Source organism: Abramis brama, assembly GCF_963993115.1.
Source record: "Abramis brama genome assembly, chromosome: 22".
Taxonomy (NCBI): domain Eukaryota; kingdom Metazoa; phylum Chordata; class Actinopteri; order Cypriniformes; family Leuciscidae; genus Abramis; species Abramis brama.
In genome coordinates this window covers 24,038,178-24,057,904 of record NC_139984.1, presented here as the reverse complement: position 1 = coordinate 24,057,904, position 19,727 = coordinate 24,038,178, and the positions used below count along the sequence as shown (strand labels likewise).

General features: G+C 38.7%; 1 protein-coding gene across 1 annotated transcript in view; it reads left to right on the top strand.

Annotated features, from left to right (window-relative positions):
* plxna2 (plexin A2) overlaps positions 1 to 19,727 on the top strand; it is a 200,930-nt gene that overhangs the window by 162,838 nt on the left and 18,365 nt on the right. Inside the window, exons 20-26 of the mRNA XM_084099294.1 lie at positions 187 to 421; positions 3,006 to 3,148; positions 3,494 to 3,762; positions 12,875 to 12,941; positions 14,774 to 14,920; positions 15,200 to 15,359; positions 17,023 to 17,126. Of these exons, the coding sequence (XP_083955420.1) occupies positions 187 to 421; positions 3,006 to 3,148; positions 3,494 to 3,762; positions 12,875 to 12,941; positions 14,774 to 14,920; positions 15,200 to 15,359; positions 17,023 to 17,126 (1,125 nt within the window). The remainder of the gene's footprint in view (positions 1 to 186; positions 422 to 3,005; positions 3,149 to 3,493; positions 3,763 to 12,874; positions 12,942 to 14,773; positions 14,921 to 15,199; positions 15,360 to 17,022; positions 17,127 to 19,727) is intronic.

Here is a 19,727-nt window from a genome sequence, read left to right as displayed (position 1 = left end):
ACTGTTAGTGCTGCCCAAAACTTACTCAAAGCAATGTGTATGTTTTTTCTCTATTTTTGTGGGTTGAGTGGGTAAGGTATATTTTTACACTCTGTCTCTCTGCGTGCACATCTTTATATGTGTATCTGTGTGTGCGATTATTCTTAACTGATTCTCATGTGTATATATGTGTGTTTGTTCTCTCAGGTGCAGGTCGGTGGTCTGCATGTGTCCCCCGGTTCAGTAAACATTCTTTCTGACAGCCTCCTGACTCTTCCTGCCATTGTCAGCATCGCTGCCGGTGGCGGACTGCTTCTCATCATCGTCATCCTCGTGCTTATTGCCTACAAGCGTAAATCCCGCGAGAACGACCTCACACTCAAGCGACTCCAGATGCAAATGGACAACCTGGAGTCCAGGGTCGCGCTGGAGTGTAAAGAAGGTGAGAAAGATTTTCACTATGTTGCTTTATTGATTTTTGGGGTTTATTTGGGAGAAACCGATTTTGTTTCATTATGACCCCAAAACAGGACTGTCATGTCCTGGATAAAACATAATTTAGCGAGTCAGGTAATTTGAATTTTTCAATTAGTTTCTGACACTTGTTTATGTTTTTACGGCCTGTTTACACCTGGTATTAAGATGCGTTTTGGTCAATCGGATCACAAGTAGACGTTTACACCTGGTGTTTTAATCCGTCTCTTTTGTCCACTTTCAACCACTTCTGTCCTGATTTCTTCGAGGGGAAGGTCTATGGGCGGGTAAATGTATGGGCTTTATTCAGATATTTCGATCTCATGGATGAAATAAGTTTGCACAATTTACATACAGTATGAACGTTAAAGGAGATGACGGAAAAACTTATGGAAAGCATCAGCTTTCGTTTCTTCTCTAATAGCCACAAGCCCAGAGTGTGTGTTAGAAATCAGTGTTGGCGAGATAACTTTTGCTTAGTAAGTTTTACATCTTCAAACCAAACTTAGGTCTTCAGCCGACACATTTTAAATCTTGTCTGGATAGCGCACTTCCCTCAATGTTAGATCAGTAGGAGGAGAGTAGGCGGTCTTTTGTGGTTCTTTGAACACATTTAACCACATGAGCGTTTTCGACTACCACTGGAAGTGGTCAAAAGTGGACAAGCTCAAAACATTTCAGACCCTGTTTACGCCTGTATTTAGTGCTGTCCACTTGTGATCGGATTGACCAAAATGCATCTTAATACCAGGTGTACAGGTGTATATATATATATATATAATGTATGTATATGTGTGTATGTATGTATGTATGTATATATATATGTATATATATGTATATATATATAATATATACACTCAAGAAATACAGCACATGACATTTGTGTTTGATTTTTCATCATGTCATATTCTTATTAATCATGTCATATTCTTATTAATCAGATAGCATCAATTAAACCTTTAGTCATAGAATGATGCAAAACACATCATCATCTGAGGGTTCCAGGAGGATGACAGATAAAACAGTTTCTTACACACAATTCAGACAAAAGAGTGTCCCTGACCCATGGTTAGCGGGGCTGAGAGGATGCAGTTTGTGTTGACTGACTCTAGAGTCGCAAGGAATATAAGATGCAGAAGTATTAAAGAGGGAGATTGAGCCCTGCACTCCACGAACGCCTGCAAAAGAGTGAGTTTAAAAGGAGAGAAAGGCATAGAGAGAGAACGCCGGACCAAGATGAAGAGAGGGAGGACAGGTGAGAGGATACGATAGAGTGAATCAGAAAGAACGTTCCAGAAAGGAGAAATAAGGAAACGTGTGGGGAGAGAGAAAGAGAGATAGATAACTCCCTCAGGGAAGAGTGCTGCCCCAGGTTCTGTCAGAATAGACCCAATTAAAGACATCCCACCTCCAGTCTCCACCAGCAGGGGACAAGCACTTCAGCAGCCTGCAATTTACCCTGTGCGTGTGTGTGTGTTTGTGTGAGTGTGAACACCATAAATACAGAGAAGCTGAGAGGTTATTTTGGTTTGCTCTCTTCGTCTGCCTGCAACAACCTTCAGGAACTTCATAAAAACCTCAAACTGGACAAAACAAAGTCTTCAGAGATGTTGATTAGAACAGAAGTTCAGGTTTCAGCATGCGTTTGGACCTTTTATGTGGCGTGTGACTTCAAAATCAAAACTCAAGGAATGTTCATAAGTCACCCAAAATTTTTAAAGGAAGAAATAAGAAATTATATTTTGCATTAAGAAAATTAAAAAATATATTTTTTTTTTTTTGTTACGAATTATAAACAATTTTGGTAACCCCTTACAACAAGGTTCATTAGTTAACTACCTTAGTTAACATAAACTAAGAATGATCAATACTTCTCCAGCATTTATTAATCTTAGTTAATATTAACTTCAACATTTACTAATACGTTATTAAAATCAAAGGTTGTATTTGTTAACATTAGTTAATGCACTGTCAACTAACATGAACAAACATTGAACAGCTGTATTTTTATAAACTAAATACTGTACTGTAAATGTATTGCTCATTGTTAGTTCATGTTAGTTAATACATTAACTAGTGTTAACTAAAGAACCTTATTGTAAAGTGTTTCCACAATTTCCTTGCTCAATTCTCATTACTGTGTAATGCTTACTGATCTTTTTATTTTGAGGGTAAAATAGTATGTGATAATATTAATAATGTTTTAGTATTAATAATAATAATATTTATTAATTAATAAACCAATTAATGTTAGTGGTGATTTTCATATAATAGTAATTTGTAAATAAATAAATATATTGTTCATACATTTTAATGTTCTTATCATATTAAATTAAAGCATAGATAACAACAAATACTACCATGATGTACTTTACATTTACTTTTTTGTATTACAGTAAAAATAAGTTGATAAGAATGTTAATAATGACAAAAATGTCCCAATCCCAAAAATAGGCTTAATTTTCATTAAGCAAAATAAAATTTTGTTTCAATAGATTTTGTGGCTAAAAATGACCTAGACATTGAACTGTGAATTACTGTGTGTTTTTCAGCTTTTGCAGAACTGCAGACCGATATCAATGAGTTGACGAGTGATCTGGACCGGGCTGGTATTCCCTATCTGGATTACCGCACATATGCCATGAGAGTGCTATTCCCTGGCATCGAGGACCATCCTGTGCTCAGAGAGCTGGAGGTGGGCTGCGGTTTACTTTATTTAATGAACACTTTTCTCTAACAAGTTGTCCAAGATGTAACCAGGTGCAACATGGGTGCACGCTTCGGTACCATGTGACACAATCATAGCCAATCTTACTGGATGTTTAATAAACAGTTATATGGGGCAGTATTTTGGACCAGTGAGATTTCACTTTGAGCGGGGGTACCAAGCTCAAGTCCATACCAATCCACCGTCAAAATGTCATTTCTGATCAGGACATGGTGTAGTTTACATGTGATCTTTTTATATAAATGATGTATTTAAGGAATTTAGTTGATTGACAGTCTAGTTCATTGACAAAGATGTTGTTGTGTGTTGCAGGTCTCTGGTAATGGACAGCTATGTGTTGAAAAAGCTCTGAAGCTGTTTGGCCAGCTGATAAACAATAAGGTGTTTTTGTTGACATTCATCCGTACGCTGGAAATGCAGCGCTCCTTCTCCATGCGCGACCGCGGCAATGTGGCGTCGCTCATAATGACGGCTCTCCAAGGTCGACTGGAATACGCCACAGATGTGCTCAAACACCTGCTCTCCGACCTCATCGACAAGAACCTGGAGAGCAAGAACCACCCCAAACTACTACTCAGGAGGTTTGCTGTTTACTTCATTTTTTGTTTTTAGTGTTAGTTTTTCAATTACTTTGTAGTTTTTGATTTTACCTGTGTCATAGCTGTTTGTGCATGTAAACAATCAAAGTCCACCCCAAGGGGAGTGAATCTCTCCAGCAAAAAACACCTGCTTTGAACACCTCGTTTGTAGTCCTGACATTTTTTTCTGTGGCATGTATATGTCACCATGTAAACTTTGCATAATGCCCACCTGCTGGCTAGTTTGGCTCGCTTTTAAACATTGGTCAGTGTAACAGACGTAGGCCAGTAAGCGTGTGTAAACCTCACTCTCCTGGCCTCAAGAGGTGTGCTAGCGACTGACGCTAGCGGCTTCAGTCCACACCGGAGACCCAGGTTCAAATCCCGCACGAAGCGGGTCGAGTAGAATGGGTTACATTTGGTGCTGTGACCCAAATGGGAGTGAGGTTTAGGGGGGTTAGTGTAACAGGCATAGGCTAGTAAGAGCTGAGTGTGTAAACCTCATTCCCTTGGCCTCAAGAGACACATGCTAGTGGCTACGGTCTTTAGTGTCCTTGTTAGAGTGCCCTCCTCCCACGCCGGAGACCCCGAGTAGGACCAGTTACACCAGAAAGAGTTTATCACCATGTTGAGGAAATGCAGTTTTTTTCACTGTGAGAGCAAAACATCATTACATGGACTTTTTTTAACACTATTTAAAAAAAAAAAATGTTTAACAATTTCTCAGCAGTAAAAACACAACCTTTTCTTGTGTTATCACCATTTTTCTAGCAACTGGTTTCTGAATCATGCAGTTCGATGCAGGTCGGTGTTTTGATGGAGAAATGACACAGTTATAACATCACATAAATAAAAATATATTCGTTTCGTTTCCGACACATGTCTAAGTGGTAGACCAATCACAACAGACTTGAGGCCAGCTGACCAATCAGAGCAGATTGTGCTTTCTAGAAGGTGGGTTTTAAAGAAACCAAAACTAAAACAATATAAATTATAAGACTTTTTTTTTTTTTTTACATTAAAGCCACACTAGGCAAGTCTGAGTGGTAGTAAATGCTTTCATACACTCTGTCGTAAAAACGAACTGTTGTCCCTCCCCCCTCGCCACTAGTAGCAACCCAGCTGATCAGCTGTCAACCCAGCTGAGCAGAGGAACAGGCTATTTCAAACCCAGTTATGTCTACCGAGGCAAGTAAAGCAATATTTTCTTTCCAACTGATGGCGATTTTTTTTTTATGGTGTTGTCATGCATACTAGTATTTTTACCGGGAACGAACGATATGAACGAGGCGAACTACTGCTTTCGTGTTTGTTTGTTTTTGGAAAAATGTGCATGAGCATAAAAAAAAAAATACATCGGAGGCTAATATTTGTCTAAAGTTATATTAGCAAGGTCTATAAGTTCATCTGGTAGATTGACGGTTTACCTTTGCTTGTCAAAGAAAACATTCTGGCTCGATCATGATTGTGCACCATGTTTATTGCCTATTATCAGACGCGTTGACTTAGTGACATAAAATAAAAGTGTAAGTTACACAAATAAAACCGACAGAGGAATGGACAAACAACTACAGAAATCAAACGTGTTTGCTAATGACAATGCTAACATCAAAGTTATAGTATCTAGCGTACTTGTAAGCCCGTAACAGACAGCGATCATAATAAAAACCTTTACAGACAATAGCAAACATCCTGAGGTCACAATTACTTGAAATTTAAATATTAAACACAGTTTATTCCAAAGATACTTGCAACAGCAGCCAGGTCAGCATCCGTTTTGCAGGCTTCTGTTTCTCTCAGTTCTCACCATTCTGAAAAAGCCGGTCCGATATTTACTCGAGTCTGACTTCTTGCTCGGTTAGTCTCCCGTTTCCTCTTTCGTTGGTCCTCCGACAAAGATTTCCTAGCTTTCTGCTTCTATTTTACAGGCTCAGCCATAACTCAATCTATCGTTGCCCTTTGCTTATAGCTAGCCCGCCGGTGCTTGAATGGGGGCGTGTACGTGTGCAGTGCCGTCAAGCAATTCGTTACATCACGAGACCTGATATCACGCGGTACTTCCTGACGCCGACCCGCCGGCCCAAAGTTGCAAGTGAGTTTTTTCCGCTCTCAGGCACCAGGGGGGTGCGAAACCACCACCATTCAACCCGAAATAAGGAATATAACCATTCCACTGACTCCGAAGCTGTTCAGTTAAGGTTAAAAAGTTACATAGAGCCCCTTTAAATCATGTCAACATATTCAGACCCCATAAACCTGTAAATAAGTAAATTACTAACTGATCTGAAAGTGTTGCGCTGGTATCTTAGTCTAGCATTATAGCTATATTGACTCATGATCCATTAGTCTGCTTCCCTCCAGTCTCTCAGTACGACCCAACTGTCAGTGTCACTTTTCATTTGTGTGCCGCGTACTCATAAAACATTCATGAGCAGCTCAAATCCACTTGTTTTTTCCTCTCTCGCGCTCTCGGCTGTCCTTTATGCTTTCCCTCTAAATTCGTATAGGTTTTTCAAAGTCTTTCCAAAGCAGCGTATCAACTAGAAGATTTAGACTAATAATGATTAAACAAAGAGTTGCCCGAGGGCTAACACACAGCACAGTCCGCGGCTGATTTCATTACGCTCCACTTGATGGAGGCCGAGTGTGTTTTAGTGTAGCTGGAGGTGATTTGTTCCTGCTGACTGCGGCGTTATATCAGCTATACATCACACTTTGAATATTCAAAGCAGACAGGCCAAACAAACACCGCAGCCGTTCCTCGTTCGCGCTCTCTCGCTCGTATTGAATGATTTTCGGTGTTTCGTTACGTGACTCAGCTCATTAATAGTCACAGTAAATAGATGCGGGGGGAATGTGGATTACGCCGTTATTTAACGTGACAGACGGCGCGTCTCTCTCATTATCTGCTGTCGTTAGGAACACAAAACACTAATCCCGCCGCGCTGGCAAGGCTGGGCCATGGGGATCAGGGGCCCGTGGTTTTAGATGACACTTTTTCCTTTTTTTTTCTATTGGAATTTAGGAGATTATTGATTCATCATGCTCCTCTCGGTCTCGTTCGCAGCTTCTTGTCTTCACTTTTACACAAAGCATTTAGAAAACAAGAAGGCTGTTATAGAAACCCTACAAATCCGTCTCTTTCTTTTGTGTTTTCATTTATTTACTGTTTCCTTCCTTTTCCACTATCGCTTTTGGCCACGCACTCTCCTGTCAGTGTTATGGTTAAACGAACACTGCTGTTTCTTCGACTACTGCTGGCCTCCACTCCCTCCACATCGATTGGGCTCCATCTCACTAATTTTCTTCTCTGTTCCTTTAATAAAAGGCATCTTTCTCTCTCTCTCTCTCTCTCTCTCTCTCTCTCTCTCTCTCTCTCTCTCTCGTTCTCATTTTCTCTCCATCTCAAGCATTTTGATTTCAATTGATCCGTGTGGACAAACCCTGCCCTTCTTGTGACCTCTTTCTGTGTCTGCTCCTCATCTTAACATTTCTCAGATAATGGAATACATCTGGAGCTTGTCCCACCTCAGTGAGCGATGCGTTCGCTGGTGTTCGTCTGAAGAGCAGACGGTCTTATTTCATGTTGTACAGATAAATTTAGTGAATAATTATGGCCCAATTTGTCTTTTAAAAGCCGTTTTTTGCCAGTCAGGATGTGATGACCATGCACTGTAAAAAGTGATCATTTGACTTTTTTCAAAAAAATTTGGAAACCCGTTGCCTTTAAATTATTAGGTAAATAAACTTCATGCTTAATCCAAAAATTTAAGTAATGTGGAATTCTCAAGTTCACATAACTTATTTTTTTCAATTAAGCAGTAAGTTTATTTACTTAATAAATTTAAGGCAACGGGTTTCAACACTTTTTACATGATTTGTGACCTTTGATCTTTACCCATAATTCCATATACTTATATATGTACAGTGTGTAGATATACATATATATATATATGTACTGCATATATAACAAGCTTTTTCCATCCACATGGGCACCAAGGCTCAACGTATCATACAACACAAACCGCTAGGCCACAGCTCCCGCTCCCTTTTGCTGGTTTAATAAAGAACAAAGATCCACAAGTAGTCGACTTCGAGCTGACAATCATAACGAGTGAACTACTTTTATGTGTGCAATTTTCTTGATGTAGGAACAAAGGATATTCATGTGTGTTAAGGAAAATAATGAATGTCAAAGATGCCTGTAGGGCAGTTGCTTGCAAATGAGACATCTTTTAAGAATTAGACAATATCAACAGAGAGACTAATTTATTTTCATAAAGTGACCCACTTGCATTTAATGATAACCGACTGTGAAAAATAACAAGGGCCTGTCTGGTCTCTGCTGTCATCAGAGTGGCTGAACGTTTCATTTTAAATAGCCTAAAGCATAGATGGCAGTAATATTTGCTTGTCTATTATTATTATTTTTTATCTTTATTTGATTATGGAAGATATGGAGACACTTACAAGACTCGGGCTTGTTCTGGGCTTCTGTTTCCATGAGGATCAGCAGGGAATGTGATTGTTTTCAGCACTGACTGATTCATCATTTCAGTGGGAAAGCCACAATAAATCAAATCTCTGTCGCGCAGTGTGTAAAAAGATTTTTGTTGGCTTTTTGCTACTCTTCATTGACAGAGACATTAGAGAAAGGACAGAAAATTGCATTGGAGAAAGAGAAGATATGTGGGATTCGAGTCCATGGTTTTGTTTTGTGTTGTTTTGTTTTTTAGCTCTGTTCTGTTTTGTTTTATCTCATTGTGTTTCGTTTGTTTGTTCTGTCTTGTCTCATTTTGTTTCGCCTTGTTTTACTTTGTTTTGTCTCATTGTGTTTTGTTTGTTTGTTTGTTTGTTCTGTCTTGTCTCATTTTGTTTCGTCTTGTTTTACTTTGTTTTGTTTCATTTTGTTTTCTAAATATGATTCCTCAGTTCTTCCTTGATCTTTGTCTGAAGTGTCCTGTTTGTTTTTAATATAATGTTCAGAAGCTGTTTGTGGTGTGTTACAGAGTTAGTGTATATTTTTGTGTCACCCACATGAGCATCATGGCTCAGTTGATCGGTGCTAAACACTAGGCCACAGCTCTTACTGTACTTCACTGAACTTTTGAGTTTTCTTTTTTGTCTTTCTCTCCCTCATGTTAATTTCTGTGGAGGACTGTGGCTAAAAATGGAACAGCTCCATCGCCTCCAGCTCTCTCTTGCTGCTGTTTGTGTGTGTGTACATGTTTTCACCTAATGAGATTTGCAGGCACCCAGAACCACTCGGAATGGACTATTAGTGAGACACATTGTGTTGTGTCACCCCTTTAATGAAGCATTCCTTTACCCCCCTTGAGACACACACACACACACACACACACACACAACTCATAAACACACTAATAGCTAATAAAACCCTCATGTTCATTAATGCAACTGTTAAAAAAGAAAGCAAGCAAAAAGAAATCAAAAAATGCTGAAGAAAGAGGGAAAGTACATTTTTATGAGCAGACAGAGGCAGAATTACAAAAAAAAGCCTGGTGTGATGAAGTTTTAGAGAATGCAAAAACTCATTTAGGTGCTCAAATAGCTACTATTAACAGTTTATTCATTCTCTCAGTCGGAGGCAGCCAGTTTGTGCTTCCTGGTGAAAGAAAATAGTGATTTGGTATCAAAAGATTTCCTTTAAAGCATCAAATTGTCAATGATGGGGGTCTGAAATAAATATTTGAAGCCAGATATTGACTCTGAGCCCCTGCAATGTGAAATATGTCGGTGCACCAGGAGAGTGCCCAATTCCTGTGTGCATTTGAAAATGTCGGGCCAATTTCCCGTTCATTTTGCTTGTTAGAACTCAATTTCCAGCCATTTGTGAAACAAGTTTATGAGAAGCACAAAACCGAATGACTCTAATAAACTAGTTTCACAAGGATACTGCAATTTGAAAGGGTAAATTTAGTTCAGTAACTGGTTATTTAGGATGTATTTGTAGGGTTTTTCCCACTCCCTCATCATCTATCATTGATCCATGATTGACTGAGACAGGAAAAAGACAGGAAACATTCTTGCAAGACCTGATGCAACCAGCATCAAATGCACTGTCATTGTAGTGTATGTGTGTGTCAGATCGCATAACTCACTCATACTGACACACACACACACACTCACTGAATGAGTGTCACATATTATATGAATGCACTCATCAATGCACAAATACACACAGGTTCCTCTTGCTCCTGCATCCAAAGTCCCTCAGCTCACATACCCAGAGAAAAACAGGTAGAATACAAAGGCAAGTTGACAGGCTTAAAAGAGAATATATAAACATAACCGTGTTTTGTATAGACCGCCACACACGCTGCTGAATAAAACACACAAATACGCTCCGTCCTTTAGAAGAATCACACGGACAGGCGCTCAAGTCGTCTCAAACATGACGACTTTCCTTCATTTCACTCCATCTTGCATCACTCCTTCTTGCCCATCTCTATTCTCTCTCATTTCATCTGTATATGAGACTGCCATTGATTTATTCACTAAACCTTATTCACTAAAATGCACCATTATTAAATGAGTATAATTTGGCGGCCTCGTTATTCGACAGCCATGTGTTCTTTCAGTAAAATTAGCATTTATCATCCACTAATGCATTAACCTAGATGAGTGAATACAAAAAAAACAAATGCAGAATAATGCAAATCACATCATCTTTATGTTAATGGACTCTTAACTTCTGAATATACAAACTCGAAACCCCTCAGTGCACTAATAACTTGTTTTTTTAAAGCAGTCCATCCACTCAGTGGCCATCATGACTGTTTTCTAGTAGCTTCTGTCCACTTGAATGTGTAAAATCTCCAAATCTGTCTGTTACGCTAACAGAATGACAAAATTGGTCCCCACCAACCAGTAGTTTATCTCAGCGACCATCTTTAGGGAAAACGCAGTATGCGTGTTTGCATTTCGTCTGCACTGTTTTAAAATGGTTGGTTAGTTTATGTGCATATGATTTAGATAAATGTAGATAAGATTTTTCATGGTCATGTGCTGCTATTGTTTTGTGGTATTTGCTTTTTTTAAAGGCAATGTTTCAAGTTTAGTTTCTTTCTTTTGCGATACATCTAGATATTTTTTAACACAAGAATGTGTCTTTAAACTAGTTTAGTTGGATTTTTCAGCAGAGTTTTGTCATTTCCCATGGTGAAGACGAATCGCAAGTGGCGTCTCATTAATATCTCATAAAGCAATGACATTACATAGAGAGCAAATGGAGACCCCATAAACTCTTGTATTTCTGCTACAGTTTCAGAAATATCAATAACAGCTCACACTGTGCTCAGATTTTTCAAGATAGCAAAGTCTGTAATCAAAAATCAATCTCAATATGAACTTGAGCTTTTCTCATCAGATTCCTCAGGAACTTTATAGCATACACTCATACAGTATGTCATCAATTGTCTAATATATTTCTACTTTTATTTCTTCTGAAGAACTTTAGGGAAAACATACAAGACAAACTTAGTACTTAAATAAGAAAGTCTTTTGAGTTGCAAAAGAGCAATAAATGAGCAATAAAAATGTCCAGCAAATTCTTATGTGCATTCTAGAGGAAAAAAGACCAGTAAGCTGATTGGCTCTTTTAATAGGAGGGCGGGGTTTATTTTTTCCTCTTTATACTGTCTCTGGTACACTAATCACTCCCTTTTTTGTAACATCATACACAAGTGTTCAAAAGTTTGCCATTAGTAAGTACATTTTAATTTTAATTAATGCTTATTCATCTTATTCATCAAAAGTGACATTTATAATTTTACAAAAGATTTCTATTTCAAAAAGTTTTTTTATTATTATTTTTTTTACTTTGTTCAAAGTATCCTGAAAGAAATGTATCACGGTTTCAAAAAACTATTACAACTATTTTCAACATCAAAAGGTATCTTTCTTGAGTATGATTTCTGAAGGATCATGTGACACTGTAGACTGGAGTAATGATGCTGAAAATTTAGCTTTGCCATCACAGGAAATAAATGAGAAAATATATGAAATAAACAATTAATAATATTTCACAATATTACTGTTTTAGCTATTTTTGATCAAATACAGGCAGCTGAGCATAAGAGACTTCTTTCAAACACTGTCTAAAGTCATCTGGTCACATGAATATGCAGCGATTACAGTTTATCACCGTCATCTTGTCTCACTGATCAGTGCTCGCTCTCACGTGTGACCCTGAAGCGTGACCCCCCTCGAACAGAATGCACACACGTGCGTACGCCCTAACACACATACACTCTCCCACACTCTGTGTTCGCGGGCTGTCTCAGCGGTGTAATCATAGTTATTTCCACATGCATTAAGAGAGTCATTTTCTGGCGCTGCTGTTGAGTAAATTGCCGGTGTGCTCCACAGCGGCACAACGGAGTGTGAGCGCATAACGTCGCAGACATCGCCGCCACAATTACGCAGCTGATATTACATCGTCCGGTGATGCTTATGAGTGTTTGTAATGTCCATAAGTGAACATAATACTCGCTGCCACAAACACCCGAGCCAGATAGAGACAGAAAGTATTTTCTGGGGTGAAAGAAGAAATGTTTTGCAGGCAAAGAGAGATATTGGTATTCCACAGACGCGCTCAGCCGTCAGAACGAGGGAATAACCCTTTCATGTATTTTTCATGCTCGTTAACCACTCCCGTCGGGGTGCTGTTTGTTCTCTCTTCCTCTGTCTGCCTTATCTTTCCCTCTCTCTCTCTCTCTCTCTCTCTCTCTCTTCAGTTTTCCACCTGCTCTGTATTCAACAAACCCTCGGCTCTTCCTTTTTGTCTCTTCCCAAATTATTGCCCACAACTCTAGAGAATCCCGTTTGAGTCGTGTGTTTGTCGTTTGTGGGTTTGTGTCTGTCTCCTGCCTCAAAGCAACAACAAAAAAGAAAGAAAGAGACAGGGGGTGGTCAGAAGAAGAAAAAAAAACTGATATACGGCCAAAAAGAGTCTGGAGTGATTGACAGGGAAGGAAGCTAGCAATGTTTTTCTCACTTTCTGTTTTCCTCTTATCAAAACGCAGCCGTTATTAAAGGAAAAATGAAAACGTGCTGGTATTCTTTGAGATAAGTGTCAACTTTTGTGTTTCAGGACGGAGTCTGTCGCTGAGAAGATGCTAACCAACTGGTTTGCTTTCCTGCTTCATAAGTTCCTGAAGGTAACTAGCCTCTTTGACTTCCTCTATAAGTACTAGTCTCATGGAGACAGACTTTTGACTCTCAGCGTGAGGTCTGGTTCACTCTGCAGCTTATTCGGGCTCATGATCAACTAGAGTTTGTATGTTTGTTGGAGATCATTCAAATAATTGGAGTCTCTACAAACAGTCAAGAGAAATATCAAAGACATTAATGTGTGTACACTTTATGGTCAGACTGTTCAGAGGTTTAGCATTCAGTTGTGCTTCAGGATATCCTGTTTACTTGCTGCTGCTAAGTGCCTTGAACTAAAATATCTTTTTATATCTTTCCATGAATGGGGAAAATCCAGTGAGTAGTTAGGCAGTAGTAAGGCTTATTTTAGTAACCTGGGAACATGTAAACACAAATTTGCTTCACATAAAGTCAATTGGAAATTGCATAAAACCAATCAGATTGTAAGAAAGCTTTTGACTTTTCTTTTTTTTCTTTTTTGGTCCAAAATAGATAAAAGTGACTGTGCAGTATACACTACATACTGCATACTAACTGTAAACATTATGCAATAATAAACACTTAAAATAGCAGTCTGCTACATTGTTGTGACAAGGCCTTATTAGATTGGCCACATGTCCTCATTATGTAAATATAAAATTCTGTAAATTATATAATTTCAATAATAATGTAGTTATTTTTAGCTCTTTTTTAATTGTGTGTAAAATGTCTTAAAGGGTTAGACCACCCAAAAATGTAAATTCTGTCATCGTTTACTCACCTTCATGTCGTTCCAAACCCGTAAGTCTTTTGTTCATCTTCAGAACACAAATGAAGATATTTTTTTTATGAAATCTGAGAAATTTCTGTCTTTCCATTGACAGTCTACGCAACTACCACTTTGAATTAAAGTTCATAGAGATCATAAAACTAATCCATATAAAGTGAGTGGTTAGTCCAATTTTTCTGATGGGACACGATCGCTTTATATGATGAACAGATTTAATTTAGGCTTTTATTCACATATAAACATTCATCAACTCACACATCAGTTGTGGTAAATGGAAGTACAAGCATGCTTGCTTGACATGCAAGAACCAATGAGGTTCATTCTCGTGTTACGCAGCACATTTGAGCTTCTGTAAGAACCAATGAGGTTCTTTCTCATGTGTTACGCAGCACGTTTGAGCTTCTGCAAAAGGTTTGTTCTTGTGCATCAAGCAAGTACGGTTGGGCTTCTGTTTATGTTTGCTGATCAATGTTTATATGTGAATAAAAGCCTAAGTTCAGTTTGTTCATCATATAAAGCGATCAAGTGTCTTCAGAAAATTTGGACTAAACCGTTTGATTCATATGGATTCGTTTTACGATCTCTTTATGAACTTTTTGAAGCGTCAAAGTGGTAGTTGCGTAGCTGTCAATGGAGGGACAGAAATCTCTCAGATTTCATTAAAAATATCTTCACTTGTGTTCCGAAGATGACCGAAAATTTTACAGGTTAGGAACAAAATGAAGGTGAGTAAATTATGACAGAATTAGAATTTTTTGGATGAACTAAATTGCTCAATGTCATTGTTATCACAGTAATAAAAGCGGATTGTTTTTTAAAACATACAGAATTTATTTGTAATATAAATCTTTTGTAACACTGTAAATGTATTTGCTGTCACTTTTGATCAATGTAGTGCATATTTGCTGAATATAAGTGTTAAAATCTTTTTTTTTTAAACAAACACCAAACTTTTGAACGGTAGTGTACATACTATATACTACAGACATAGTACAAACCTTAGACAAGTCAGTGTGATTCCAGTAGTGATAAATAATAATAATAATGTGTGTTTGGTGTCTGTGTCTACAGGAGTGTGCAGGCGAGCCTCTCTTCATGCTGTACTGTGCTATAAAACAGCAGATGGAAAAAGGTCCCATAGACGCCATCACCGGAGAGGCCCGATACTCCCTCAGCGAAGACAAACTCATCCGGCAACAGATCGACTACAAGACGCTGGTCAGCATCACACTAATAAAAATAGTATCTAATAAACTCTTATGAAGGTCAGTGCTGTTACTGTATGTGTGTATGAAAGCAGGCAGTCTGGCCTAGGGAGGGTAGTGTTCATTAGTCTCTCATACCCTGCTAAGGCTGAGATTGGGGTCCTGCAGAGGGTGTGAAATTAGATTTCTCGGGCCAGGAAATGGCCTTTTCCAGAGCCCCGCTCTGCACCTACGGTTTCACCGACCACTGCCCAACATCTTATCATCCTCATCCTCTTTTTTCCCCCTCCAGATCTTAAACTGCGTCAACCCAGAGAATGAGAACAGCCCAGAGATCCCGGTCAAGGTTCTGAACTGCGACACCATCACGCAGGTCAAAGAAAAAATTCTGGATGCCGTGTATAAGAACATGCCGTATTCACAGAGACCCAAAGCTGTGGACATGGACCTGGGTGAGTTAAACTGCCTCGCGAGTTTGATTTTGCTTTTATACAACAGTTCCATATTTAAGATTTTAATTTAAAGTAACTTACATTTAGATATTATTTTAAGTAAATATTTTGAGTCACTTTGTCTATTTTTGTTGCACCAAAAATACACTTCCGAGTGAAACCACAGCTGAAAAAAATCTGTGTTTTTGAATGAATTGTTGAGTGAATGAATACGTTGTTTCATAGACTGTCATAAAAACTGTCACTTGTTTTCCTTCATTTATCCGTGTTTTGAAGGAATGAGTTGACTGGATGATTACTCAGTCATAAAGAGTCACTTACTTCATTCCTGAAGCAATCTGTGTTTTTGAACTAATATTTTAAGTGAATGATTCATTCATAAAGACTGTCACCTGATACATTCTTTAATGAATTGGTGCTTTTGAAGAAATCGTTTGAGTGAATAATTTAATTTACCCACACCTCGGGTCTTGGCCACTTGAGAGTGTGTGGACCCAACAGGAAGTGCGCAAGACTGTCCCAGGTCTGAAAAATGCCAAAGTGCAGTACACTTACACACTAAGTCCACACTATCTCTAACAGTGTCAGCGTTTTTTAATGAATCAGTTGGCTAAACGATTCAGATACTCACTCAGAAAGAGTCACTTTTTTAATTCCTGAATGAACCAGTGCTTTTGAAAAAATTGTTTGAGTGAATGATTTAAATAATGACCTACTTGCATTATGAGGACGATCACTTGTTTTGTTCCTAAGTAAATTTATGCTTTTGAAAGAATAATTTGAATGAATGATTCAATGACGATATGTGACAGTAAAAGTCACATATCACCTATTGCTAGTGTAACAGTACCTGCAGAAAGAGTCACTGAAAATTCTCAGCACTTTGGACTGAATATCAGTGATCTTGGCCATTCAGATTCGAGGGTAGGAATTAATGAACTTTTCTGTAGTTGATACATTTCAATACAGAATGACCTCACATTTTTTCAGAAATGTAAACTAATTTTGATTTAATGTTGGCTATAATGTATAAACAGTGATGGAAATGTACAATATTTGTGCACATACACAAGCAGGTGCATGTGTGACCCAGGTAAAAGCTGACAGACGGCATTGACAGACTGACTCCACATTTTATTTCTGGCACACAAACGGCCATCTCACACACACACGCCACACAAAAGCCCCCTGTCAGCGGTGCAAATCATCCTTCCAGCACCTTGGCCAGAGCAATCTCCTCCATGATGATGTTCTGTCTCTGTAGCTGCAGAACTGGCATTGCTTTTTTGTGTGTGTGTGTGTGTGTGTGTGTGTGTGTGTGTGTGTGCGTTTGCGCGTGCGTGTGTGTGTGTGTGTGTGTGTGTGCGTGTGTGCGTGTGTATGTGTGTGTGTGTGTGTGTGTGGCATCATCTGTGCATTTGGCAACCACGTAAACTAATAAACCCCATTCAACAGAGGAGAAAATCAATGATCACTCTCGCTCTGAGCCTCTCTATATCCTATCAGCTCTCTCTTTAGCATTTAATTATACCCTCTGCGTGTGCACACACACATTTCTAACCCATGTGAAAAGACACATTCAATGCATTGAATCAAATCAATCTGCTTTGAGCTGGAGGAGGTTCACTGTGTCTGTTTTAATTTCAAATGTTTGATTTTTCAGAGTGGCGTCAGGGACGAATGGCCCGAGTGGTCCTGCAGGATGAAGACATCACCACTAAGATTGAAAATGATTGGAAGAGACTCAACACTCTCATGCACTATCAGGTACAAAAGAGGACACACACGCTCATATATAATCTCATGGTGCCCTCTTCTGTCTATGTGAGTAGACATTAAAGGGAACGTATCATGGACTTTCTTTGCTCTATTGATAAAAAAAACAATTTGATGTAAAAATATGTAGACATATTCATCCGTTCTCGATACAAAGCTCCCTCCCCAGTGTAAAAAGAGCAAAATATTTTTAATCAGCCAATTTCATAAGATATATTCCGACCTGTTTTCAAAAAAAAAAAAAAAAATATATATATATATATATATAGTCTGGAATTTTTCTCAGTTCATTTTATTTGGTTTTATGGATGTTCAGATAGTTTTAACTGGAAAGTGAGATAAAAACACTCACTTTTTGGAGTTGAATTTATTGAAACTAAACTGCAAAATAAACAGGTCCTTCAATTGCCATGGTGTTGGTGTCACAATGGTGAGCATAGTAGCATATTCCTGCTTATGTTTATACATTAATCAGTGTTAAACAACTTGGTGAGGTCATTGTTACTCATTTCATATGCAAAGTGGTTAATCATGATAGAGGTAAATTATGGCACCTTGAAAGCATCAGGAATATTTAAAGGTGCTCTAAACGATGTTGCGCGTTTTTTAGGCCGAAACATTTTTTGTCACATACAGCAAACATCTCCTCACTATGCGCTAGTTGCCAGTCCCCTGAACACACTGTAAAAAAAACGCGGTCTCTGTAGACAGCCCAGGCTCCACAAACGGCAAGAAAAACAAACTGGCCCAGCCTGGACCACGAAACATAACAAACAGTGTTCCAGCCAATAACCGACAAGAATGATTTGGGGGTGGGGGTTGGGGGGTTAGTGCGCGTGCTAGAGGAGAGATGTCCTAGACAACGACAACGACTAACGTTAGAATTATATTCTCTTGAATTTTGATATGGCCGACACACGACCAAAGAGACGACGTTCCGGTGAACAAATAGCAAAGAAGTATATTGTTAGAAGGAAGCACGGAAGGGAGGGGGAGTGGACGGGATGAGGAGGAGGGGACAGGATGAGGAGGGAGGGTCGAGCCAGCCTCCGTTTTGTTTGACAATACTTCGAACGTCTAGTGACGTCACCCAACATCGCTTAGAGCACATTTAAGAGAAACGTATCAACAAGGACAATGCGCTACAAAAGTAATCCTCTGTATATCCATTTAACTCCTCAGACATGAAACAATTAAGCTGAAGCAAACAAACATTTCCTTTATCTCCCAGTGCTCCAAAATGTCTCGCTGTGAGTGTTCGGCTCCAGGGAGGCAGACGGCTGATCTCTCTCTGAATCACACTACACAGGACAGTATAATAGAGGACAATTATTGAGCTCTGCGACTGAAAATTTTAAGTGTGGCGGCTGTGAAAGTGCTTGAGTGTGTGAGAGAGAGAGAGAGAGAGAGAGAGAGAGAGAGAGAGAGGTTGTCCTTTACCTTCAGTGGATTAATTACAGCCTTTACCTTGTCTTTACTTCAGACACCACAGAGACAGCACACGTCAGAGCAGGTACCTGATAACAGTGTTAGAGAGAGAGAGAGAGAGAGAGAAAGAGAGAGAGAGTGTCCAGAGTCCTTGCCACAGGGCAAGTGCACACATATTCTCATAATTACTTCTGAAAAAGCTCATCATATGTGCTGTTACAATGTGAGATATGAGGATGATGAGGTAGAAATTAAGAGAGAACAGAAAAAAAGGAAGTGTCATTTCTAGAGTGTTCCACACTGCCTTAGTTTAAAGTTTACCATGGTAACCATATTTTATTCTTAATACAGTGAAACAATTTTTGTTTTGTTTTTTAAAAATTTTAGAAAGATCTCATATTATCATTTATACATATGTAGAGTAATATAGAGTAATGTAAAGTATTGCACTATAGAGTGGAGTAAGGTCTATTTTACAGTGCTATGCATAAGTTTAGACACCCATGCTAGTATCCAGGATACTATGTATCCTGATAAAAATTAAAATAGCCCCACATCATCACATAGCCTTCACCATACCTAGAGATTGGCATGGAGTACTTTCCATAAGATCATCTCGCAATGCAAATCAAACCAGCTAACTGAAATAAAATCATGCCAATCTCTAGGTATGGTGAAGGCTATGTGATGATGTGGGGCTATTTTAATTCCAAAGGCCAAGGGAACTTTATCAGGATGCATAGTATCCTGGATCCATGAAGTAACTGGCCTTTAAAAATAAAAATCTGCCTGCCTCTATGGGAATTTAACATAGGGGTGTCCAGACTTATGCACCCTGTATTTTAAGGAAGAACATTTATTTATTTACGACATTATTCATTCACAAAGAAAATTGGTGTCCTTAAAGGTTGGATTTTTCCTAATTAAGTTCAATTTCCAAAAGATGATTTTTTATTCCTCTTTTTAGTCAACTTTAGCATGGGTGTCTAAACTTATGCATAGCACTGTAAGAGAGGAGACAGTATAATCACTAGCTTTATTAGGTTCACCTTGCTATGACCCTCGGAACTGCCCTATTTCTTTGTGGCATAAATTCAATAAAGTACTGGAAACATTCCTCAGAGATTTTGGTCCATATTGACATGACAGCATCATGCAGTTGCT